Below are 27,690 nucleotides of genomic sequence, written 5' to 3' on the forward strand. Positions count from 1 at the left end.
AAGAGAAGCTTGCAGCTAGCTGTTTACATAATGGTCTCCTGAACCTTGATCAGTCTGGGAACCAACCCTTACATTCTTTCAGATCTGAATCTGACCTGGTTTGTGACTGTTTTCAGTCTCTTCACTAAGTTCTCAAGCAGAGGGAAATCTGGTATTTCCATGTAAGCTTCCAGTGTGCGCGCATCTAACCCCCATGTTTTTCATGCTTGGCCTATGAAAACATTATAAAAGTGGAAATAGTCATCACATCAGTGTCCCCAACGAGTCTCCCCATGCTGATATTGCACAGATGACATCAATCTCTTCTATATATCTCTGCTAAATATGTGGAGGTCTGCCAGAGCCACACAACCTGAAATGAACTTAGTGGAGACAATCAGGAAAGCTTTGCAGTTCTCCTTTTCAAGTGCCCAAATAGAGCTAACAAAATGCGGGCTAAGAACTATATAAATCAAAGATTACTTAACTTTATTTATTTGTTTATTTATTTTGTATACCCACAATTTTTTTAACCAGTTCAGCAGTTCCCATAACTCAGCATTCATACAGATTCTACTGTGCCTCTAATTTGAGTTTCTGTAACTGGGATTCCCTCCCTGAAATTTGTTGATTTCTCATCTACAAATTGCCTCCCTTCCCATGTCATCATATGTCTTAGTCAATGGGAAAGTTAGATCCTACTTGTTTTACTGCTTCTCTGTCCTAAATTGCCCTTTCCTGGAATAGTGTTTGAACAGGAGCGGTATAATCTGTATCAAACAGCTACCACTTCGGAGAGTGAAAAATTAGCAGATTCGTACCAAATTCTGTATATTGAAACCTCCTTACTTGGAGATTATTGTGTAAAAGGGAATCCAGTGCAGAAGGTTACAAACAATGTGAAAAAAAAATGTGTATAATATTTTTTCCTAAAATAGATGAATTCTTTTGACACCTGTTTTTATTGTAGAAGATGTGAAATCTCTGCTGGAATGGATAACCTCAGGACCAATTTAGGGAGGAACAACAAAATAAGTTTCAAGCAAATTACATACAAATTAAAAATTAATCCTCCTTGTCATCTTAATGGATGAATTACTGGAAAACATGATTAAATATGGAAGTGTAAAGCATGTGGGCTTGTGGAAAATAAAATCAGTGTGGCTTGTGCAAATGGAAGTCATGTCTCATTAAAACATAAAGCATGACGTCTCCTTAAGTTGAATTTAGATCCTGGATCAGTTTCATCGTCTTTCTTTGCAAAAAAAAATAAATAAATAAAATTGAGAAGTCAAGTACTTTTAGTAGGTGCTTTTATTGATAGACAATTGTTCAAAGGACTCATGTATTGTAAAGCTGGAAATAATTCAGAAAAGAGTAAACCAAATGACCAAGATCCTGGGGGTCTAAGCTTCTTAAGGGGAATGACAAACCATTTAGAGCATGAATGAAGGACTGGGGACATCTAATGGTATTTAGATTTCCATAATACTCTATTTGGAATCCATCTTTAGTTTGGAAACTTTGGATTCAGACTCCTCTCCTCTCTAACTTTTCAGATCCCTTTCTCATCTACACTTGAAAATGTTTTAAATTTCTTACATCCTCAGAAGTTCTTCCACAAAGTCGGGGGTGGATGGGGTCTCAACAGGCTTCTTTCTGAGTTGTGATGCAAAGGATGTTGACTGTTTTAAATGCACTGAAAACAGAGGAGGAGGAGGGATGAGAAGAGGGCACATACTGTAATTCTTCTGGCTTCAGTTGCTGCACATTTGGTAGACTTGCTGGCAACAGTTAGTATTCCAAGGAGACAGACAGCCTTTACTCCTACCCTACAGAAAGATATAAATGGTCATCTATTCTGCTTGAAGTGTATCAGGTTCCAACAATAGGTCAAGGCAAGTTTCTCTGTTTTTAACCCAGACATCACCCTTCCATAGCTGAAAGGGTTTCAGATTCCTTTTAAAAACCATGGCGCGCTTTGCTTCTCTCCCCCCACCCCTTAAAGAGCTATATAAAATCCACATCATTCAACAAGAGAAGACACCAAAATGTTCATCATAGAAAACTGGAAGAGTAGAAAGATGACAGTATGTACTAACCTTTAAAAAATAAAAAACTGATTCAAACACTTCTTGCTGCTAAGTCTGCTAAACTAACCCTGGGTAAACGATTTGTGCTTTGCTTCCCCAGAGGAAAATGATGTGCTCAGTTTGTGAAATTTTAGCTTTTGTTATGTGTGGTCAGAAGAGATCATGCTGATTAAGGGATGGCTTGTACACTGAGTTTTCTGAAGTTCCTTGAGGCATTCCTGAGAGAAGAAAGGGAGAATAGATTTTATTTACCCATGTTCATTAATGTGGAAAAGAGCTCATTTTGTTTGTGACCTTAGCCATCAAAATGTCTCCGTCTGGCCTTGACAGACTGCAGTTGTTCCTTGACAGTCCCTCCCAATATGGCCTTTCCCAGATGTGCTGGACCAACAACTCTGGCAATTCCCAGCTAACCAAGAGCTGTGTTGCCTGAGGATGATCCAATAAAACCCACGGGCAGATTGGTGATGCCTTTAAGTTGTCTCCAAGTCTGAAACAGCTTGCTGGGTGGTTTTGCCTAGGCTGCTTTTGTGTGGATAGTGGAAGAAACTGGTGATATGGATCCACCCATGCAAGAGATGCTGAAGCTGCTAAAGCTGACTGATTTAATCATATGAATGAATTGAAGAACCTCAGAGGAGCTCCAGGAATGGATTCTGAGGCAGAATATTCTTGGCTAAGTTCTCATCTTAGCCATGTGCTCATTAGCTGCCCTTAGACAAGGTGCCTTTTCATCTCAAACACAGGGGCAATAATGCTCCCTTCAGTAATGCTCCCTAATATGCAGATTACTCAGTATACACTTGGAGTATGTCTAAAACTGCTTATATTCTTAATTGTGTGTGTGATGCACCGAAACACAAAGGCATATCTAATGCACAGAGATTCCAAAAGTGATGTGTGTAGTGTAATGTAGTATAGTGGGGGGGGGGGGGGAGAGTATTTTGCACAGCCTCTGGATATGCTCCTTCCTTTCTTTGTTCTTCTCCTCCTCCCTCCTTCCCTCCCTCTGTTCTTAGCAATATTATAATATTTCCCCATTTCATGTACTGTATTACATGATTCTCATATGTGAGGCCAACAGCATCCACAGCAACCCAAAATGTCATCAAAGTGATAACACATGTTACAACATCTTTATGAAACCGATGCAGTTATGCATTGGGATTATGGTGTCTGCTGCAAATATGTAGGTCAGGGCATCTGCTGTTGTGACACACATGCCATCCTTTTCTCATTCTCAGTCTTCCCCCACCCCCAGATGCCACTGGGTGATACAGTGCCTCAGTCCTTCTCCAAGGAATAAAAAACGTGCCTCCTGGCCAAGCAATTCCGAGGAAAGAGCAAGGCAGAAGTCCTTGGTTCTAAGAAGCCTTTCATTGCATAGGAACCCAGAGCTGCCCTGAGCAACGTAGAGTCAATGCAAGGGCCCAAAATAATATGAAACAACCAGCTTAACCTCACCCCCGCCCCCATTGTCCAGCAACTACTCTCTGACAGGTATGAACAATTTACAACTTGTGCCACCTCTTCCCTCCCTCCCCATCCACCCACCTCACATGCTGATGTATTTCTGCAGTACAGCATTGTCTCAGGGTAGTCAGGTGTTCAAAAGTGGCATTCAAATAACTGGGTGAGAGGGGTGACTGTTAGTGTGGATTCTGAATCTGAATTTTGACACATACTGAGGAAGACTGTTGTAATATGATCACCTGTGAAAGTTAGGGATGACAGAATATGCAGATCAGTGAATTACACCTAATTAAAGGTTTCTTCTTCACAGTCCTCTTGTGGATTACTTACTATGAATGTTGTTTATGCTTTCTTGCACTCTGAAGACCCAACTCTTTCAAGGGCCTAGTTTCAGTTTGAAGTATAGACGCAACATTTGAGATGCTATCAAATCTGTCTCCATTTGACTCGCTATTTCCGACATGGATTAGCACTATCCTCCGAGGCTGTAAATCAAACATGTCAAGGCTGTAGCAAGCTTGTGTATTATGTTGAGTTCCCCACAAATATTTTAATATCTGTCTAATTTTATGAGTCATCTTCAACCTCAGATCCTTTATCTCTTTTTCTGTCTCTAGTGCTTCTTCCATAGTGAAGTGTCTTCAAGACAAAACTGCCATGATAACAAAGGCGTAACTATGAATATTCCAGATAGGGTTGATCCTTCCTCCCAGATATGTTTTTCTTCACCAGCGATTGAGTAATAGGTCGGGCAGAGAAAAATCAAACTTTACCCCAAATAGACAACTCTGCCAGGCAGGGTTAAGCAAGTTTGGTGCTGGAAAAATAGTTTTACACTTACACACCAACCCCCATCCTGTCGTTCCTTTGTAGGCCAGCAACATTCTGCAAAACCTAAGAAAGGAGTAAGAAATAATTAAAGACAACCAATAAGAGAAAAGAAAAGAAAAAACAGCAACTAAAGCTAGTTTGAACCAGGAACTTTCTATAAACCTCTCCATACTTCCATATAATTTGCAGGTAGCTAGTTTTTTGTTTAAATGTAAGGAAAAACTTTCTGAAATTAGTACAGTAGTAGAACAGTCTGTGTACTTATGGAGACTGTGGATTCTCCATCTCTGGAGTTTTTTAAGAAGAGGCTGGGCAGCCACTTCTCATGGATGGTTTAAATGGATTTTTTGACATATTGCAGAAGATTGGAGGATCTTTGGTCCAACTCTACAATTCTGTCTCTCTCTCCTTGGAAAGCGCACTTGCTTCCACCATGTTTGGACACTAATACATTGCCTTTTGCTTTTTAAAGTTCTCCCCTCTCTTTTTTTTAAGAATCTCTTCAACTCCACCCAACCAGTTTTCTCCTTTCTTTCATCCCTTTCCCTTTTTCTTCATATAGTTGTTTTGCAGTTGGATCTTCATTAATTCTCTCACTATGGCCAAACCAGTTCAAGAGACTTCCTTCATATTGGTCTCTCACTTTTGTATTCAGTGCATATGCATTCTTACTCTCATTGTGTTTAACTGCACACACTTCTGAACTATGCCATTCCCACTGCATCCAACTTCTATGATTATCCTGAAGCAGTCAAATGAACAACAAACTGGACAGAAATGAACAACAAACTGGACAGAAATGTGCTCTTGTACACAGTCACTTTTGCAGATATTTATTCTTTGCAACAGCATTTTCATGTCTTAAAGAATATCTTTCCATTTTCCCATCTTTGGTAAACATTCTTTCCAGGTACACAAATTCACTTCCTTGCTTTAGTTTATCAGCAGTGGTGTATAACTTATCTTGGTCCTTGATATATTAATGTTCAGATCCACAGACCTAGTTGCGTCATGCAGTGTATGATGGCCTGTCTGGACATGGAAAATTGTCCAGATAGTCCATTGTTCAGACTCGTATCCAATGTGGATCCACATTCACATCCCCAATGTACCTTTAATGCCACCACAAGCATGCCTTATGCATTTATCCATAAACACAGTGAGCAATCAAGAAGGCATGACACACTCAAAGTAGAATCATTCACTAAGCCTTCTGCTTATTCTCGTGCATGGTTTAGTTTAATCATAATTACTCATTACATTCAGCAACCAACCTTCAACTCCACAATCGCACTAAACATTCCCTAATTCAAGCCTATTTACATTTTCTCTAAAGCAAAAGTACAATAAATGTTCTTTGCATTTGTAGGTTTCTCACTGACCTGGCATTAAGCCTCACTACTTTTTTTCTTTTTTAAAACTTTTCTTATTGCCACCATTGTCATCCTTTGCTGTTAAGTAAATTGATGACTACAGCACTTGGCTTCATATTCTGGACTGTTTTAATAATCCTCAAAATGATAGAGTATACTTTGTTAACTCCTGATGTGTTTAAAAAAAATATCCAAATCTCATTTTAGGATATCTTAGGACTTCCTAAGGCTTCCTGGGATGGGGAAACAAGCAATGATTGAACTTCCATTTTTGAAGACATCAAAGTTAATGGTTATCTAAGAATTATTTACAAATCCAGGCAAAATGCACCATTTTCTGAGTAGACAGGGAAAAAAAACTAGATAGCTTTTATGTTTACTAAGCTGGGTCTAATTTTAGAGGATGTACCAGGTTTTTGTTTTTAAATCACTGGAAACTAAATTGGTTTGCTTAATGTATTATAGAAAGGATGTGACCATAGGAAATAAAGTGTCAGCTTGAGGAGGTGTGAAATTTTCCTCTAATGTAAACTTTCGAGTAGTTGAATTTTGCATTCTCTTAGGCAGGATTTTCTAAGCTGTTTTGTGGGAGCTTAGGGTTGTGCAAGAACTTGTTTTTCTGTTTCTGCTGTTTGTTTTTTGTTTTTCTGGGTTTTTGTGAGAGATTTAGGAGGGAAAAAAGTCACCTCTTTTTTCTATCACTAGGGTTTTGTTTCTTGGTCAGGGGTCCCAGGAAATTTTAGTTTTAACTAGCAGGTTCCGTGGCCTGAAAAAAGTTTGAAAAGCCCTGCTGTAAGTCACATAGGAAGCATTAGAAAAAGGCCAGCATCCAGAATGGGGACATACGCGTTGGTTGTTTCTCATCCCAGACACTCCTGAAAGGGATCCTAAATACACTCTGAAACCCTCAGAGTAGTTGAATGGATTTAATTTGCACCCTCCTTGCACATTCATTTTATTCTGTGGCTAAATGGTTTAAACCATAGAATAAAAGGCAGGGAATTTTCTCTGTCTGTCTGTCTGTCTGTCTGTCTGTCTTATTCCTGTAGAGACTTCTGGAAAACCAAAAAGCTTGCAGTTGAGCTTAACTCCTTCATGGTCATGTCCATGTGGTTTTCTGGACAATAGTAGAAAAGTAGTTTGCTTCTGTCATGCTTTTTGACATTTTGACAGCTCTGAGATTACCCAGTGGTCTCCCATCCAAGTATTAACCAAACCTGACTTTGCTTAGGTTGGCCTAATAAAATTATGGCCCTAATGTGGATAATAAAAATTCAGCCGCTTCACCCGAGAAAGGGAAAAGAAAAACTTTGCATAATGGCAGCATGGTGCATTTGTTGCTATATCAGACTTCCCATTGCTTTGGGTGTTTGTTTATTTTATTAATTTTATTTTTCATTTTCTGAATGGACAGGTGCACTCGGTCCTGTTAACACTCTGAAAGGGGGAAAAAATGGAGTCTGTTGATGCTGACAGTCCTACACAGGATGCAATTTTTCTTTGTGCTGAAGGAGCTGTGCTGTTTGCAAATTGGTGGGCAGAACCTAAAGTGTTTTTCGAGCACGCATGGTGGTCTTTGTAGGAAAAACCTTGGTCTGGGTGATGTAATGGAGCATTTCCTCTTGAGGAGGCTGCCACAAATCTTGCCCCATGCTTCTCTGGAATGTTGATTTCTAACTGCCAGAGGAGCGGAGATGACACAGCTACCTTCCCCACTGAAATGTTCAGAAACCCAAAGAATTAACTGGAGCTCTTTCAAAGGGACAGGCAGGGGGTTGGTACTTCCTGTCTGGATAAAGTAGTTACAGAGGAACCATAAACGAGAGGTACTTTGCTGTTTAGTCAAGCTTCTCTGCCCCTTGCTGGCTGGCCCTTCCTGAGATGGCTGATAACGTTGCAGGCGATGGCATTTTAGAGCTTTTCTTGGAATTCTGAGTTGAGTTTTCGGACCATCTTCCTTCACTGTCTCCTCCAAAAACAGGAAAGTATGGCTCCAAAGAAGAAGGATGGTAGGACTTACTGGCAACATGAGGCTTGTGGAACTTTGAAGGTTCCTTCAAGTACAACATGGTTGCTTCAGCTTCCACAGGAGGCTGAAAATCTGCCAGAAGCTAGTTGGATGGTAGCAAATGAACCCTCATCTATGGGTTCCCATGCACAAGCGGATACCGAGGAGCAGGAAACTCTGCACACAATCCAAAATTTGGAGGACTGCCTTGGTCAGGTAGGCAGGTATTTGTTTAATTTATGGAGAAGGCATGTTAGTGAGGGACAGGATGGAGGTGAAGCTGTATCAGATACAGTCTGTAAGCAGTACTCATCCATGTCTTGTTTCTGGAAGCCTAGAATGAGTTGGTTGTTTCACCAAACACATGGAGACAAAGCAGAAGCAACCTTCGCTTATGCTTTCCTGGTTGAAGAGGTTCAGGACTTGGAATCTCTCTGCTTGATGGGCACCACAGAAATTTGAGAGCAACTTCTGTGGGTGGTGTAGAGCAGTGTTTTTCAAACTTGGCAACTTTAAAATGAGAGTTTAACTTTTAAGAGATGTAAACTTGCCATGTTTTATTTACAGTCAGGACACATGTTCCAAGTTATCAGAGAAGAAAAGGTGAGGGAGTTATATGAGCAAGTTGTATCGTCTCTTTAAATATAAACAAGTGGGAGACTCCATTACTTAGGTTTATGTCTTTTATCAATGTATTGAATTTATATGGTGCCAGATTCACATAGATCCAGGGCAGCTTCCATAAAATCAGCAAGTAAGACAACAATTGCAGACAAGTTTATTAAAACAACAATGGGAAGCAGCATAAATAATAAAACTCACAGTAAGCATGTAAACAATAAAACATCTGTGGTGAACAAATAAAAGCAGAGAGGTCTCTGTTTTGATACTATCCCTTGAAGACATTCATATTGTCTCTCTGGTCAGTGAGGAGATGTGCCATTTCCAATTGGGGAGGGGGTGGCAGTTTATTTGTGGGGGGGGGGGAGAGACAAGATCCCCTGCAAGACTGACTGTTTTCCAGTAAGTCTTTGGTATTTAATGTTCTTTGTCCATTGATTTGTTTGTGTGTGTCTATTCACTCTGAATTGTTCTTAAGTACGACACTGTTTTACATGGCATTTGGCTTTGGTTGTTGAAGGGTAACTGCCATTTTATATTGGTACATATTTTATAGTAGTTTAGATCTTAAACTGTTTGGAGTGGATGTAATAGAAAGGAGACATAGCACTTTAAACAATGGATGAAAATCAATAGATTCTTGATCTAGTCAAAGGTAATCTGCAACAGAAGCTGTGTAGTTTAAAAAGTGTGTGTGTGTGTGTGTTTCAAAATAAGCAACAAAATAGGTGGCCTGAATTAGAGTGATTCCCCCCACCACCACCCGCACACGTCCTTCTCTTGTCTGAAGGAGCCCAGAGCCCAGATCAAGACAAGGGCAGAACTGTAGGGGCAGTTGAGTATATCCGGCTTGCTTGTATTCTTTGAGATGGTTTTTGTAGAGGAATTGGGGGGCAGGGTAGCTAAGGAAAACAAGGCAGTTGGGAAGTTGAACAACAGGCATGAAGCTGCATGCTGATAAACAAGAATCGACAGGAAATACGGGCAAAGGAGCATTGAATGTGAGAACAGCCCTGCTGGATCAAGCGAGGGCTCGTCTTAGTCCACCATTATCATTCTCACTATGGAAACAAGAGATGGAATCATATCCCTCTTCCACATTAGTTCACGTGCACTAAATGGATGAAAAATAATTAAATTACGGTTCCCATGCAACTAATATTTGGAAGCATGGGGTGCCCAACCCAGAAGTAACATTGAGCCTTTGAGGCTGATAGCCCTTGATAGAAATGTCCTCTGTGAATTTTTCCAGTCTCTTTTGACGGCTGTCCAAGTGAATGGCCGTCACAAGGTCCTGCAGTAATGAATTCTGCAGGTTAATTATCAGAAACCAGGGCATGAAGAAACTAATTGAACAGGAGGCTACATAACTAGTACATTTTGAACAGCCCTGGAAAACAACTACTGAGAGCAGTTTCCAAGAACTTTGCTTATTGTATGTGCTTCATTTCTGTATTTACTGTCCAGACACCACAGAGGCTGGATCTAGTTTTTCATTGGCATCAAAATGTCTGTTAGCTCCTTTCTACATTTATTTGAACTCTGTCCTAGCCAATGCAGTCCCAAGGATTGGAATCTGAATAGCAATTTAATTGTATAGGTCAGGGATAAAAATCTCTGCAGCTTGAGAGCTGGGTTGCCCCTCTCCTGTTCCTCACTATACGTCTAAAGACCAACTCACTGAAAACATTGGTCTCTGGAGGAGCACCTGATACCTTGAAGCAGTGGCTGAAACAGCTCCTTTTGCTCTGGCATCTCACCCACTTTTCCCATGTATAGAGAGGACAGGAAGGCTCTAACAGGTGGAGCAGAGCAGGGAGGAGGGTTTTGAAACAGTAGCCCTAGGGAGCTTAATTCACCTGATGGGACAGTTGAGAGGAGATAATATCAAGGCAACTTGCATCTTGAACCACTGGATTGATGCAAGGAATCTGAAAGGTAGGTCTGTGGGGAAAGGTTCAGAGTTCAGACCTAGCTGAAACCTTTACAGCCTTTAGGCAAAATTTGAATCCAGGGATCTGTTCTTCCCCCCCCAAGATGTACGAACATCCAAGAGAAGAAAGGAGAGGGACACAGAGGTTATCATCAGCTTCTGTTGGTTGGCATTTTTAAACAATCTGCCTGAAGCAGCTGTTGGTCATCACCAGCCTACCACGATATGCTGAAGAAAAAGGTTGATGGATAAAGAAGAGTGCCTCTCAGCCTCGTGCAGATAGTTCCCAATGTCTACTTTCAGATTATAGTGTTTGTATATTAAATATTTCTCTCCTTGTCTTCCTCTTCCCTCCCTCCTTTCATGTATTTGTATGTGTGTGTATAGATTTATATGAGTTTGTTTTGCTTTCCCCCCCCTAATCTTGTTGCTTCCTTTGTTTTGCACACACTTTAATGGATCAAGCAGTGTCTTCTCTGGATAAACTTCCCCTCCGTACAGAGCTTTGGAGAGTAATACGCCCAGCATGGCCACACTTCAAAAAAACTACTGTAGTTCAGCAGATTGATTTGTTAAATGCACCTTTAGGAGCTCGTTGTACATTTTTAATTTGCTTTTGTTCCGATGGATTTCTTCTGTTGTTCCTTTTCTTAGCATTTGTCCTGCATGGTTGCAGCGTCTGCTTGCTTTTGCACCGCGCTCGCCTCTGTTTTGCAGCAAAGCTATCAGTGCGTGAAATGACAAGGGGTTTTGTTTATCAGCTGGAAGGTCACTGAGCCTGATGTTGATAGGGCTGAGAGGGAGTGACTGGCCCAAGGTCACCCAGTTGGCTTTCATGCTTAAGGGTGGACTAGAATCTGGGTCTCTGGCAACCTTACCCACTACCCATGCTGGCTCTCTCCAACTTCCTCAGAGTTTTTGAAAGTTTCAAACTCCATGTTTCTGTTCGATTCCTGTATTCTATCATTCTATGTTTATGATGTTTATGATGAAGTAAACTTCCAAGGAATTCCAGAATTCCTCAGAATATAGTTTGAGAGCACTTGATCTTTTTTTTCTTTTTTTTAACACTGTGCCATCAGAAAAGAAAACCCACCCACCCCCACTTTAAGGCCCTTCAGACAGTCACTCATGCCCTGGTCACCTCACAACTGGATCATTGCAATGTGCTCTACATTCAAGGCTGCCCTTGAAGACCACCTGAAAGCTACAGCTGGTTTGAAATGCAGTGGCACAAACAGTAACAGGCACTTGTCGGTATGCCCATGTGTCACCACTACTACACAAGCTGCACTGGCTGCCAGTCAGCTTCGGAGTGCAATTCAAGGTGCTGGTTATTACCTGTTGTGAGAAGTGCCCTGCATGGCATAGGGCCCGGATATCTGCTGCTTGTCTCTAACTGTTTCAGCCGACCTAGCACATTCCAACAGAGTGGGTGCATTCCAGGTCCTCTCCATTAAACACTGCCATCTTGTGGGACCTAGGAAGCATGCCTCCTCTGTTGTGGCCCCCACCCTCTGGCCCAGCATCCCCCCAGAGATAAGGATGGCTCCCTCTCTCCTGGGGTTCCAGAAATCGTTGAAAACCTGGCTTTGGTCCCTGGCTTTGATGTTTCTGATTTGTTCAGTGGCCCCTGTTTTGTTTGTTGGTTTTGCTGTTTATTCAATCATTTTAATCTGGGCTGTCTGATTTAATGTTTTTAGCTGTTTTTATGTTTTCTCTCATTTTGTTCACTGCCCAGAGTCCACTGGAGTTGGGCGGCCAATAAATTTAAATCAATCAATCAATAATAAACTATAGAGAATCTTCTTAATCCAGGACAGATTCTATTGTTAAATGAGTAAAATCAGCAATTTCCAATCACATGAAATACAGAGTGCCTTGGAGGCTGACGCATCATGAAACCAACAGGACAATCAGTTTTTTGATATTTGTATTCACATAATAAAAATATTAAAAAGGACTATATGAAGCCACAACCCCAATAAAGCATGTTATGACTTAGCAGAGTAACTTGCTAATCAAAGATCTGATTATGTTTCTTACAAAACCCCATATCATAGTAAGCCAATGATGTATTTTATGTCAAATTACCCTAACTATAGCACTCCATGTTGCCCAAACTCAGAGAGTGATGGATAATCTCTAATTACTTCTCCCTTCTACCCTCCGTACATAGGTCTGGAAGAATGGAACAGACACTTAATGGGCCTGTTCCATCCACAATGTTTCTGCTCTTCCAGTCGCATTTGCGTGACCATATTTGTTTATTGGTTAAGTTCCCTGCCAATCAAAACAATCCTAAACCAGCAGATTTACTATGTGATTTGATATGGAATTCATGGGTAAGTTCCTTATCCAGGGTGAGAGATGAGTATGACTGGGTAGATGTCCAAGGTATTACAAGAACCACTGAAATCTGAATGTGTACCTTACACCAAAGCTGTCCCGTTGCCTGGTTTTTAATTCGGCTCCCACTTCCCACCCACTTCTAAAAGAAGAAGCCAAATAGATGTTTAATGCTATTATCTGTTTGTTTGTTTGTTTGTAAACTTTTCTCATTTATGACTTCTGCTTACAAAACAGATATATATACACACATACATGCACACACACAAAAAAAATTCAGTGGCAAAGTTACAAATGCTTGAGCTCCAATATCCCTGCACAAGAAGAGGAAAGGACGTCACAGAGATATAATCAGGACTTTCCTCCCCTTATCAACACCGTGGAACAGGAAGACTGGTCCTCTGTTTCCTTCATAATATGTCCTGTTATTTAATTAGCAACTAAGGCTGGTCTTTATTTCTAAATGCTGCCTAAACCCTCTAAATTTGTGGGCTCTCTAAACCTGAGGAAACATCTACATTGTTCACCCAGATTGTCCTACTTTCCAATAAACAAAAGTGGTTTCTTAATACACCATGTGAAATCTAACACCAGCATGTCAGCTATGCCCACTAGATGCCAGCACTTAGCTGACCTTGGCTGATCTTTATTAACCAAGCAAGGTCAGACTTCATAAGAATTTGGATGGGAAGCTGCCTGGATATTCCAGGATAGTAGACTAGAAAAGAAACATACCAGAAAAAGGCAAAAACAGTGTTGTTGCCAGGAAAACTACATGGACGTGTCCTTGAAGTCACCAGAAGCTGAGCCTATCTTGAAGGAGACTTTATCTTTTATATGCTGCATCCCTCTGGTCTCTTCTCAGAACACCACAGAAGAATCTTGAGGATGGAATCACATTTGAGGGACCAGCGAAAGAGGTTCTTCCAACTGATCATTACCCAGGATTATTAGTCTCATATTTATGGGTGTAGATACCAAAATATCATCATTCAGCATGGAATAAGCTATGGAAAGAGGTTTCCATGTTGGTGTTGTAGCAAAGTAGGAAGAAGCCCTTGGCAATCTTTGATTGATGTAAATGCAAACACACTCATTCAGCACCCCCATCATTAGTTGTGTTGCTGTTTAGCAGTTCAATTAAAGCAAGAAGCTGAGCAGATGTAACTGGGCAAAACAAACAGGCAGCTCTGAGTCAGCCTTCATAATTTGGCACGACGTCCCATAAATAAATGCAGTAACTTGTTTAGCATAGTTAAGTAGTTTGCTACTCAAACAGGCCGTGTTTGCATGACATTCGCTTTCAGGAACAGTGAGGATGTGGCAAATTAACTCAATGCCTTTGGAATCTGACACGTTTCGAAAAGAAAAGACCCCTCCCCCTGCCCAGCGCATTATCCTAAATTAAGATTCTGCACTTATTTTCTCTAGGAGTAAATCAGACTAAACCAAAAGGCCGTGATTATTTGGTTTTCATGTTGTTGCTGTCATGCTTGCAGGCTTTGATGAGATAACTTGAATCTGTAGTGCTCTTCATTTTGAGCTGTGACTCTTGTGCTGAACTTTAAGTATGTTGGCATGGGAGAGCATCTATGTTGTCTTTTCTCCTTTAGAGAAGTGTCTCTTGCCAGACATCTCAAACATTATTCTGGAATATAATTAAATTCCCATCTACCTCTTAGACACCCTTCAGATTTCAATCAACAGAAGTGTATATGACTGTGAGGGTCTCTGGATCTGGGATGTGGATATGTGAGGCCTCTTGAAGTATGTTTTTCATAGGTATTCATGTGCAATCTTCAACATGCCTCCTGTCTTTTACTTCATTAAAACTTTTGATGCCTCTATTACCTCTCTGCTTTCTGTGCTAATAGAGACCAAGCAATAGAGTTAAAGCTACTTCTTTCTGTGCTTTTTGAAGTTTTTTATTTTTATTTATGTCATACTGTGTGGGGCTACGTACCTCTGAATTCTATTTGATCTGACTGTAGTTGGCTTTCCCCCATCTCAGCAAGCCATCTGTATCTTAGTTTTCCTGTTAGGTTTGCCTGTCAGCCCTGCAGACATGGGCTAAGCATACTGAACCTTGAGGCTGTACCTCTGATCTGGAAGGGGTTTTCAATGGTGGGGTTTTCGTTTTCGTTTTTTTCCCCCCAACATTCCAGCAAACATCCCGGTTAATATTTCCCAAGTCTGTAAGCCAGGGGTGCAGAACCTGTAGCCCGTGAACTGCCAAACACTGTCACTGAACTGTAATTTGTAAGAAATTAAAAGGAAAAATTATCAAATATCAATAACTACTTGGTTTAATTTTTATTTTTTTTAATTAATTTTTTTAATTAATTATATTTAGTTTTAGCAGAGTGTACTTTACCACTGGTAACTCTCCGTCTGGGTTCAGCTCACTTTTTGGGATTTCTGAACCTGGTAGGCCACTCAAATGAACATCCGTGAGCCCCAAAATGGGTTTGCACCATTTCTATAAACAAATGAGATGACTTAGAGATCAGCTATGGATGCTCTGCATGTTACTGTCTAGTTCTCATTCGAAAAAAGAAAAGCTTACTCAGAGCATGTATTAGGAGTTCACAAAACGGGTTCTGTTGGCAAAAAATGTACACAAAACAATGTGCACATTTGGTAAAATGTGTCCAGAAATTTTATGTTACAAAGAACTCACTTAAAAATGTGTAAACACTTTTGTTTGTTTCTATGTGTATGTGTGATGTGGGTGTGGGTATATGTGTGTTTAAAAAGAAACTTATAAACACATGTGGAAGTGGGAGGGAAGGAATTTAAGAATGGAAAAACAAGAAATCACACAGAATTAAAATTGACAGGTTCACCATTCCAAACAGTGAAGTTGCTTTTCTAAAGAACTTTGAGCAGGAATGTTTTCTTCTGCCCTGAACTGAGGTGACCTGATTTGTCATGTTCATTTGATTTATAGTTGGCACCTGAACTACCAATATTTGAAAAATAGTTGGTTGTGTTAAAAATGGGCGGGTGACCCCACTTTCAGAGAAGCTTAATGAGGAATTTTTGACAAATTAAAAGCTTTGTTGATGTCCTGCCAACAGGGTAGAAGACTCAGAGGCACATCATTCTCCTTTCATTCCTATTTTAGAGGAACCCAACGGATGGCATCTTGTATAGCACAGACACACATGCATGCTTGTTTGCTTGTTTATGTAATAAATTTATATTCCACCTTGCTGTCAACACAACACTCAAGGCTTGCAGCAATAACGAACGGAGATTACAAAACTGAAGAACAAAAACAGTACAATTAAGGTCTAGGCAAAATTAAAATCAATATTGTTAGAAACAGTTCAACTCAATCATCTGATACAAACTTCTTAGCAGTAGAAGAAGTAGTTTGTAAGGTAACCAGGATATGATCAGGCAGTTGCTAAGCACTACAAATCTGCAACAGAAAATTGGCTAGATAATGCTAAATGGCTAGGAAATTCTAGCAGGATTGCTTTGAAATTGCAGCTGAATTGAACTGAAAACAGGTTGCTTTATGGATTTGTTGTGGAACAGCACTGAAGGGGATTCATCTTCCCCAGTCAATGTTACAAATAGTTGTTTAAGTGAGAAGACTGAGAATTCTCTGCTACAAAATCCATGATTACCTTTTTTTCCAAAATCACAAGTTTCTCAAGATTCTAGCTGAAGTCAGAAGTAGTTGCAAAGACGTGCATTTTTAAAATTTAATTTTTATTGTACTGCAGTAGAGCCATCACATATGAACTTCTGGGGGCAGTGGATAAATTTGGAATTTCAAGAGTGTTGTGAATTCTTTCTCAAAATGGCAGCCATAGAGAGGGCTTACCTCTTCAGAAAATGACTACCATCACTGCTGAAGTTAATCACCAAGCATCCATTAGCCAAACTAAAGGAATAAGTTTACTTCATTCTTTTCCTTGTACTCCATTCTTCTAGTCTTCATTTGGAAGTGAGCACATTTCTAAGTAATCACTGGGTTGTAGTCACATACTCTTTTTAATTAACTGAGAGTGGCCAGTTCTTGGAAATAAATATAAAATTTGTGTAGCAGGATGTCATGAGGAAACCCACTGAAAGCCAATGGAGGTGTCCACTGTTATACATGGAGGGTTTGGTTACTGAGGTGGATGCTAGATAAATTCTACTGATTTCCCATTAGTTCTGGGCTGCAAAAAAGTATCCAACCCAAGAGGACAGCAAAGATTAGAGGTTTCTTGCATTTTGTGGGACATCAAATGGCTGTTTGGATCTTTCCTGATCAGATTGAATAGATCCATCTCAGTAGCCAAAGTTCTGTCTATTTGTTTAATGGAAACATGGTACAAAATGCTCTGGTGGAAAAGGAAGTGGGATTTGAACATATAATACTGTAGCATTCTCTTAAAACATTCGAAGTACTAAAGATTTAAGGGCAAAATGCTTTTGCACTGCCTGAATTTCTTGATCACTCTCATGGCAAGAGAACTTTGATGAAAAGGCAGAAATTCAGCCCTGTAGAATGTGGCATTTATTTGTTCTGTTCACATGTGCAATCTTCAATGCAATATTTTCCATCTATATTTTATTCTTTTAAGAATTCTTCTGTTTACTTGTAACTCTTGGATTTCTTTTTTAATTTTTAATAATACTCCTCTCTTCCAGACTAGGCATGTGTCTGGTAATTTCTCCCCCATTCTGTAGCAAGAATCAACAAACGTCCCATGCTGGTTTTATACTTTTCAAAACTTTGAGGCCAAAGTTTAGTATAAGAACTGCAGTGAGGCTGTTTTGAAGATGTCTCTGTTCTTCATAGCTTCCCAGCTACAAAATGTACTTTCTCAGCAGGTTCACCTGGCTTCTGCTCTCTCAGGGTTTAGACATTGGCAGAAATGCTTTTCTTGTGCCAAGGTTTTACTCCTGATTTTGTAGATAATTTTAATCACAGTTCTTTATATGTATTCTGTTTATACTTTAACATTATGCTAGTTGCCTTGAGTGCTCACTAGAGCAGTAAGGGGGAACGTAAATCAAATCAACAAATATTGATTTCAGATTTCGGTGCACGTCCACAAGAGAGAAAATTAGACATTGTGTATAAGTTACACCAGCATTGCCTATACGTTAGTCAATATAAAAAATCATTTGGTTGGAGAGCACGGATGTACCTAATTGTCTTCAATCCTCTCTTTCTGTTTTCTCCCAGCACTTACAGAATCCCGCCAACTTCCACAATGCAGCTACCGAACTTCTGGATTGGTGTGGAGATCCAAGAGCGTTCCAGAGGCCCTTTGAGCAGAGTCTTATGGGCTGTTTGACGGTACGACAACTCTATTCAGCCGCACAATATTTTTTTTCAATTGAACTTCAAATTGCAACCTAGCAAAAAATGAAGGGATTGCTCCCAGTCTTGCAGAGAAATCACCAGCCTACTGAAATACAGTTATTAGTCCATTTGTTTATATATACCTGTGTCAATCTTGTGGTTTAAAAGAAAGAAAAAGAGGAACTTTGGTTAAGCTATTGTGCCTCGTCATTCTGAAACCATCCTTACTCACTTTGTGTGAAATAGCTGGCAGCTATTTACAAGCCAGTTTTAGTAATACACACTCTGTCGTCTTAACTTTAAATGGAAGTACTCTTTTCTTAACCACACTTGAATGCAGTCGCTAACAATTTCATGCTTCTTTCAAATTTTTGAATGGTATTTGTTTTGTACTAGAATTATGCTAACTGTTTTGAATTTGAAACAGTTGTTTCCTGTTCAAGATGGGCTTTCTGAGTTTACAGGAAATGTACAAACTTAAAATGCCCTGTTTTGAGCTCACAACCTGTGTTCTGAACCTGAGGTTGGGTTATTTCAATCTTGCCCCCTTTCAGAAAAGAATGAAGCAGTGTTGCAACAACTCCTGTGATGTTGGAACAGCCTCCTTTGAACCTGGAAAAGGGTATCTCGATCTTGAAGCGTTTTAAAAAGGAACTGTTTAGCCCATCGCTTTTAAAAAACAGATTGCCATTGTGTGACTTCCAAAACTTGAATGTTTGCTGGGAGCCATAAATATGTGTTAAGAAGCAAGAAAGAGGGAGAAAGTAGATGAGCTGGAAAAAAGGGATAGGGCAGAATTGGGGTTATGAAAAGTATATTTGGAGAAGAGAGAAAAGGAGAGATGGGGACGATATAGATATGCATATCTAGATATACAGAGAAATTAAGGGTGTCTCTCTCTCTCTCTCTCTCTCTCTCTCTCTCTCTCTCTGACTGGCCATACAATGTGACTGTGGCTTCAAATGATTGGGGATTAAATAACCAATTGGAAGGAAACTAGTACTTTGCAAAGGTACACACTCACGCATAGATAGCTTCTCAGAGGAATGCCAGGTGAATAATTAAGAGGAAATTCATCACTCATTGCTTCGCAGACATTCTGTACAGAAAGCAATAACATGAGAACTTGCAAAAAGAAAACTATAAATATTGTGCATGCCATTAGTGACTTTATGCAAAATGGTGCTAGCTTATGTGTTGTGTGAAACTCTGTTTTAATTGGCCAGATTATTGATGGAAAAGAAAAGCAATATCTGAGCATTCCTAAAAGCTTCTATTTTGGAGGCAGTTCTGATTTACATTCTTCCTAGTATGAGGGCTCTCAGATGTACTGGGGGGAGGCATTAAAAAAAAAAAATGATTGGCATGCTTTCGCTCTGGATCAAAATATAAGATGGAAAACAGTCTGTATTGCAGTAACACTGTTGATCATGTGAATAGATATTCTCTTCTTCAAACCGTGTCCAGGAAAGTGGAGAACTTTGGTTCTGAGGAATAGGAACAAAGGATTGTGTCAGGACTTCTCCTTTGAAACATCATTTAAAATGGAATACTGTAGATATACACATCTGCCTGAGAAACATTCCTATTTAATCTTCAACACCTAACTCATGTCTATTTTGAATTATTCTTTCTCCAGATCAATTTATTCTGAAAATTCCCTGATCTCTCCATTTGATCCCCCAAAGAGTAAATTACCACCCACTCTATATTATCTTAATTTAAATGTTCATATTATTGTATTTAAAATATCCTTCTTTTCTGTTGTTTTTAGTGTTGCTGAGTTTTTAACTTTCTTAGTTTTTCAAAATTTTCTCTGATCGTCTGCTACTTTTCTGCATTAGTTCAAGTGTTCAGAAATACCTACCGGTAAAACCACTTGAGTTAGCAGCCAATAACTGACAAATTAGTAAAACTGAATACCTCCAAAAAATCATTCACTCAGTTTTGAACTTTACATACTTCTCAATCTGCAGTCATTACCCTTTTAGTCCAGATGAAATTATTCTCCTTCATCTGAACCCTCGTTAGAAAGAAAAGCATACATTCCACCCTACCTGCCAAATTCCTATCCTGGTTAGCAATTAATTTTTAATAGGAAACCATAATTTCAATGGTGCAAAGGCCAGCTAAGTTGTCTATGTCATTTGATTCACTCTCATTCATACTAAAGAAAGATATCTCACTCACTCTCTTTCCTAGAATGAAAGAAAACCAAATAACTGTCCTTCTCACTTTGCATGGTATCTTAATGAGTCACCTGGTATCTTCATCAGAAGGTTAACATATATTGTTTGCCTGATCTTCCTTCATACCAGACAAAGAGTGGTTAAAGAGCTCTTTCTTTCTACAGACTTGCAAGTCAACAGACAAGATGTATGAAAAATGAAGAAGAGTCTTTAAGAACACCAGAGTAGCTCTGCTGGATTAGACCCATCAGCATTTTGCTTCCTACAACATCCAACCAGATAACTGTCCTCTGGTTGTTATATAGAGGCGTGTTGCCCCAACCCCAAAGTAACATTGAGTCTTATCAGTTGCCCTTGATAGACATTTCCTCCATGACCGTATCAATTCCTTGTTGAAAGCTATTCTATCATTACCTCTTGTGGAAATTAATTCCAGAGGTTAATTCCACACTCTGTGAAGAAGAATTTTCATTCATCTGTTCTAGATCTCCTTCCAGTTAGCTGGTTGACCCTTGGTTCTAGTGCTTGGAGAAAAGGAGAAAAACTTCTCCTTGTGCACTTTCTCCAAATCAAGCATGATTTATAGCCCTTGATCATGTTGGATTTTTTCCAAGCTAAAGACTCCCCAGCATTCTAGCCTTGTCTTTTAGAGAAGACATGTGAACTCCCTGATCATCAGGGTTGTCCCTCAGTACTTTTCCCATCTCTGTCCTTTTTCAGATTTGGCTGTACACAGACAAGAACTGTATGCAGAATTCTAGCTGAGGCATTCCATGCTATTGTGCTCAGAGACTATGCTGAGGTCAGATCTGGCTCCTGAGCTGCCAGTTGTCTTTCTCTGCCTTAATGCTAAAGTCAGTCCTCCTCAGAGTATAAAATAATGAGAGCAAATGGAACATTCTTTTAGCAACTGTTTTCAGTGTCCTCTCTGCTGAAATAATTGATTTAGAATACAACACATTGGCTGTGAATATAATGTGATTCATTTACGGTAGAAGGCAGCAAAGTAGTTCAGTGACAGAGAAATAGTTTGCATGCAGAATGCCTCTGGTTTGATTCCTGCAATTTTAAGGTTGGTTTGAGAAATTTCCCTCTATGAATCTCTGAAGAGCCAGCTCTGGCCCGCATAGGAAACATGAGCTAACTGAATCAATAGCAGCTTTCTCCACGCCTGAAACGATAATATTAGAGTTTATTCATTTATGAAGCAATGTCTTCCCTGCATATTTTGCTCCCTTCTGTCTTCTGCCATGTACTAGTCATGTATAAACTAGCATTATTCTACTAGTTGAATCTTTCTTCAACAGCATGAGATTGTTTCTATTGTACCTGAAGATACCAGGGTAATTTAGGGTGCACACAAACAGCTTTCTCTTCCAGTTCTTTGCTGCTTTCTCTCAATACTTCCTGTCTTAGGTGACTCCTTACTTTGCCTAATAGTAAGGCTAGCTCTGCTATAGAAGAAAGAAATGCATTTTTTAATTTTTTTCATTATTACTACTACTACTACTACTACCACTACTACTGTAGCAGCATGATTTTTGTAGGGCAAACGAACTTTGAGTAAACCATGGAATGAGTTCTCATTTTCATTCTTGAGAGTTAGCAGGAATGTAAAGCTGTTTCCTTGCTTTCTATCCCCAGCTATAATGTTGGGAGAAAGCATTTCCTAAATGTGAAATATTGCTAATTATCTCGTAGCCTGCACGTAATGGTAGTCCTAGGATAAAAATCAGAAGAGTCAATGGGAAGTGTTTTATTCAATGCAGAAAAAAGTCTGTTGACTGGGAACCAAAATATAAGGAGCAATGCAAAAACAGATAGATGAAGACATCACATAGTACAGAAAATGATTTAAATATAATAGAAGTGACTAAGGAAGAAAAGACACAAACAATAGTTTTAAAAAGTAGAATTGCTTCTTTGATCCACCAACTGTAACACTGCTGATGCTACAAATCTTTTCTGATCTCTCCATTATGGATTAAAATTATCTATTTCATGTATATGCTTCCCATTGCTCTTATGACATAAGATCATATGGGTAAAATCAATGACTTAGCTCCTCCCACTCTAGTGTTCTCTCCTATAAGTTAGAGTCAATAATTATGTTACCAGAGAAGTGAGGGAGGAATACTCCCAGCAGTCATTCACATGATATCAAAAAACATCCTAGGGAGCTTCCCACTTGCATTGTGCGTGCCTGATCTGTGTGTCACTTCATATGTGTGTTGGAGAATAGAGGAAAAGTCACAAGTCCCCACTGCTTGTGACTTTGAGTGAAACAAGACCAACCTGCAGATAGCTGTTCCTGCCCACAGTCAAACTGCATGTCTTTTTCCTCTTTATCAATGCTATTCATTTCCTCCATGTTAGTTCTTCCAGCCTTCCCCTACTTTGTCTCCTTGCCACATTTTCTCTCTGTTCTGCCCCAGTATCTGGTTAGCACTCTTCCCAGTATCTGCCTAGAACTAACCCTTAGAACTGAACTGTTCTAGTCTAGTCTAGTCTAGTCTATCAAAAAATCATAGGACCGACATTTCTCGGCAAGAAAAAGGAGATTTTTTTTTTAAGGAGCTTGTGTTTGGGTTGAGTGGTAGTTGGTAGAGGAAAGAACTAGATCTGGTTTGGTTTAGGGAGAATTTTTTATCCATCCACTTCCAACTGACGAAAGGGCTGATTGCTATAGAGTACATTTTGTATTTAAGCATACATGTTGGGATGTTTTCCTTATTAATATATACACTATTCCCTTAAGTTTATATTTGCCTGCATAACCATGCTGTGCATTCATATCATATTCTTCATGACTGATATGCTCTTTGAAAACTAGACCTTTGAGTATCACATCAAAAGCTAACCTGACTACCAGGTTTTTTAACTATATTCACAAAGACAAAAGTAAAAAAAGGAAGAGGAATCTCCTGTTTTGTACAAGGAGGAGGAAGCCACAAGTAAAAGAGGGTGGAACCCTCTCCATCAAAAAGACACTTCCAGGTACTCTTGGTTGGTATCTGGTGGGCAAGAGTTCAAATCAGAGTTCACCCATCCATTTGTCTTTCCAGCAAGGAGAGATGGTATCTCACTTGTGTTGTGGGCTTGGATAGTAATTTTCAACTATCTACCCACAGGAAAGCCTCTCCAGTTGAGTTTCTTTGCTAAAGCTTGGATTCATGGAATCTGCAAGTTACAGGGAAAATGGGGACATATGCATTAAGTTCATGCAGGATACTGGCCAGGTGACCTTATTCTTAGTCCTCCATAGACCGTATCTGTACTGGGATTCAATCAATACTCTCCCTTCTACTTTGCATTTAGTGTGTATTATGAATAATGAGATTACACTCATGTAGCCTTGTTGAGAGTAAGAACAGGTATGCAGCGTCTGGGAAATTTTTCCCAACTTTTTCTGTCCAAGAAAAATAAGATACAAGAAGCCCAAACCTGAGGCTGAACATTTATGCCATCTCTTTCAAATCACATCTGCTGCAATGTCTGTAATGATTGGTAGATCGTCTGGAAACTAAATCTGATATAAAAGTAAAGAATAAAGAGTTTTGTAATACCTTAAAGACTAGTGAATCTGGTTGTCTGATGAATAAACTTCAGAAAATGATTGATTTACCTCTATTGGTAGTCTACATGGAGACTTTTAATATAGAATTACTATTGCTTCCAGTTTTCCTTGCAAATACTTAACCCCTAGTTTTTAAACTGCAATAAATCACCCATCCAACTCAGTATCCTATGCACTGTAATATTTTATCATTAATTATGAAAAAGTGAACAGTGCGAGGTACTTTGGATTAAGAAGAATCACGCAGTTGTGCTGACTAGTAAATACTAAATAGTAGCATTTCATTAGCCTGGATAGATGATTACAAAGCTTTCTTTCCATTCTGTTCTGTACCATTTTTAAAAGCAAGGAAGTGTTGGACACAGATAATTGCATTTAATGAACACTTCCTTTAATTCTTCAAGGAGATTTTATATTAAAACTGTGGTGACAAATTAGTTCTTGCAGCGTAAGCTCTTTGGAGTAAAGTATAACTGAAAACAAAAGGTTGATGCTAAATTAATAAAACGGTGCTAAATGCTGCTGTCTTCCTGTTCCTCTTTAATTTTCTAAATTAAAGGAATGGTAATATGATTCAGAAGTAACACTTTGCATGCGTAGTGCATATAAACAGGTTATTTTGGGAGGTGCTGTTATCTGAGGTGGGCATGGGCCTAAATGGAAGCCATTATTTTGAAGAAGTATAAATAAAATATAAGTGATCCAAATCAATCAAATGCAATATTGGAACTTTTGAAGAGCATGTTAAATTATCTCAAGAAGGCAGGGGCGCATAGCTTTCATCAACTCCAGGACTGCAGTAGGTGTGTTAAGGACTGTAGTCCAGGAGTGGGCATGAACAAGGCAGGAGACATCAGGAATTTTAAGATGTGGAACAGGCACCTTAAATGTCTGGAAGGTTTAAATCTTATTTTGTCCCTCTAGGCTTCCAGAAATGCAAAGCAAATTTGCAGCCCTATTTTTTCTAGGATCACAAAAGTGATTTGGTTCTCCTCTGTGTCAACTTTCATTCCTCCATTGTCCCTGGAAAGAAAGTAGATGTGAAGTAAATGATTGAGAACTAAGACTTTAAGTCACATCTCAAAAGCAGTCAAATGTACAGTATGTTGCCTCCAGTGTATGGCCTCTTGATAGCTGGCTTACTTTCAACCTTGGTGGTTTATTGTTAGGGTTGAAATCTCCTTTTTCTTACAGCAAAAGTTGGTGACAACCAAGTTCAATGTATACTTCCTAGGGTGTAAGAGACAGCTTCATTCTTCAAACCAGATTACGCTTGGTCAGGAGTGGCAGGCAACTTGCATAATTCTATAACAAATCATGTTCTCTGTGCTGCAGTTCCTAATGCCATCAAGGGGAAGACAAAAACCTGTGCTTCCAAAGTTGTTGCAGTTAGGCTAAATAAGGGCATTCGTGCACATTGTTCATCATAAAAATGGAAAACAGATAATAGAAATTAGGGCTAGGCAGTGCTTGAGATTCGATTCCAAATCCAGAAAAGCTCTTTGGAGCTTGAACATGGTGCATGGCTATTTTAAAGACTTGTGGACAAGTGCTATCTTCACACCTACATGTGCTCTGATGTACCTCCATTGGTAGTCTACATGGAATCTGAAACATTGTGCAGTCCTAGTAGAAATTAAAGAAGGGAGAAGAACAAAAGCTTCCTACTACTGTTCTTTATATGTTGGGTACCTCCAGCAGCATGTTGGCAAGCAAGTGATGATTTTCCAGGAACTCTCTGTGACAATCCTTTTCTTCTTTTTCTCCCTTTTTTCTCAGGTTGTTAGCAGAGTGGCAGCACAGCAGGGCTTTGACCTGGACCTTGGATATCGGTTGCTGGCTGTTTGCGCAGCCAACAGGGACAAGTTCACGCCAAAATCAGCTGGTAGGAACAACCAGTGTTCTTTTCCAGACATGGCTTGTTGACGGAGAGAACCTTGACATGCATAACAATGTGCTCTGTGCTTCTCTCGGAAATGGAGAGGTTTTGGCTGCATATTACAGCATTTCTCTTAAAACATACTGAAACGAGAAACGGGTATTTGGGCCCCCATCCCTGTTTTTCAAACTGCCTTTTAGTCTCAAAGAATAAATAGCCCTAAAGAAGAATCAATACATCTAGAGGATGAATAATTCCAGAGAAGTTCTATCCAAGGGAAGGGGAAGATGGTGATAATGGGGAATGAATACCCAGTTAGTATGCGTGCATGCACACATTGATTCATTGATTCATTCATTGATGCATTCATTGATTCATTGATTCATTCTTGAATATATAAATCACTTCAGTCACGTCTGCTCTAGTGGTGTATAAAAGCAACAGCCCCAGCCATTGCAGTATTTGCTTGTGACTTTGTGACTTCCATCATGGATATTCCTATTCTTGAAAGGTTACAAATGTTGCAAATGTTGTGGCTTTCCATTTTCAAGAACAACAAAGAATGTTCTTGCAAAGTAGTGTCCATAGCAGATTTTAATACACTAGCATTCTTTCAGTCCATTAAAAAGGATGCTGTAATATGTAATGTGATGCACTCAATTGAACTAATGACCAAAATCACCTTCAGCCATGAATATTTTTTTTCTTTTGAATGAGAACATGATGTGTAATTAAGCCTATCATATATAACATTAATGACATAACACCATGATATTGATTTGTGTAGCAAATATTTGGTACTGACGGTTGTGGATTCATGTCTTAATTATGGAGTGCCTAAATGGGGGAAGGTGGAAATATGATTGTAAAAAGATTTGATTTCTAGTTAAAATTATAAATGATTTTTTCCCCAGCTATGTGAAAATCTGTAGTGGACGTATCAGTAATTATTAATTTGTGTATGACATTCTCTTCAGTCTCTGGGTTTTGCAGTCCAAGTTATCTCAAGTTCAGGAAGTGTCTTTTAGTGTTTTAAGTGTGAACACTGGCGTTGTATGTGTGGGAGGGGAGAGAGATTTGCAAAAGAGAATTTGTAGCAAAAAGCACGCTAAACGTCTATCCCATCCACCAACTGCCTTTTACATGGTCTTCCCATTCCTATCCCCAGATTGATAGGGGAAAGTAACATTCCTTCTGTCCCATCATCTCTCCTTCACAACTCTATCTCTTGCGTTAGTGCTGAAAGAGTATAACAGTGGCTAAGTGAAAAAGACATGTACATCATTAGCAAAGTAGAGGATCCACATTAATTGTGCTGTTAGAGTTTGGCTTTCTTTTGTGAAGCTAGGAGTTGTTATTTCTAGGCTATTGTGTTAAAACATCAATTTTGGTATCTGTTGCTTTGATTTTCCTTGTCACATTCCAGATTTTATAGAACCAATACAGTTCCAGCTGCTCCAGAACTTCCATTTCTCTAAAGACCTGCTCAATGAAAGGATCATGGTTTTGTCTGTTTTGTAGAAGTAGACTGTAAAAATTCCTTTTCTGTCTCTCTTCTCATCTCAGGTCTCTGGTTTCCATGGCTGTGTTTTCCCAGCTTACTCTGTTAGAGGCACTTTATAAACAGTGATCAAATACAATTCTGCCAGAAGATAAAACAATAAAACAAACAATATCAATAAAACAATAGTGCCCATAGTCCCACTGCTGCTTCTGATTATATCCCTCAATTTCAGTTTTCCAGCCTACCCTACAGCACTGGGGCATCCTAGAGCTCTCCCTTTCAAGTACTAACAGAGCCCAGCCTGGGGTAGCTTCTAAGCCCAGAGTAGAAAACATCTCTTATTGTGGCTGAGGACACAGTCCTCTCTGTTGTAAAAGAACATCTTCTCCCATAATATGGCCATCTCAGCTGCCAATATTGTTTTGGAAATGATGATTTAAAATCTGGTTTATATAGATCAAACTAAGCCACGATTTATCTGAATTGTTTTTCAGAATACCAAAGTAAGAGTTGAGTGATGTGACACACACACACACACACACAGAGAGAGAGGGAGGGAGGGAGGGA

The 27,690-nt window shown here is 39.4% G+C and overlaps 1 protein-coding gene across 11 annotated transcripts in view; it reads left to right on the forward strand.

Annotated features, from left to right (window-relative positions):
* Positions 1–27,690, forward strand: part of ZMIZ1 (zinc finger MIZ-type containing 1) — a 405,624-nt gene that overhangs the window by 243,059 nt on the left and 134,875 nt on the right. For all 11 annotated transcript variants that reach the window (XM_088129052.1, XM_088129104.1, XM_088129038.1 and 8 more), the window contains 2 exons: positions 17,855–17,968; positions 25,520–25,625. In XM_088129052.1, the coding sequence (XP_087985178.1) occupies positions 17,855–17,968; positions 25,520–25,625 (220 nt within the window). The remainder of the gene's footprint in view (positions 1–17,854; positions 17,969–25,519; positions 25,626–27,690) is intronic.

This window comes from Python bivittatus, unplaced genomic scaffold (assembly GCF_059951505.1).
Source record: "Python bivittatus isolate LINGU-HERP-01145 unplaced genomic scaffold, Pbiv_v1 ctg000050_np1212, whole genome shotgun sequence".
Classification (NCBI taxonomy): domain Eukaryota; kingdom Metazoa; phylum Chordata; class Lepidosauria; order Squamata; family Pythonidae; genus Python; species Python bivittatus.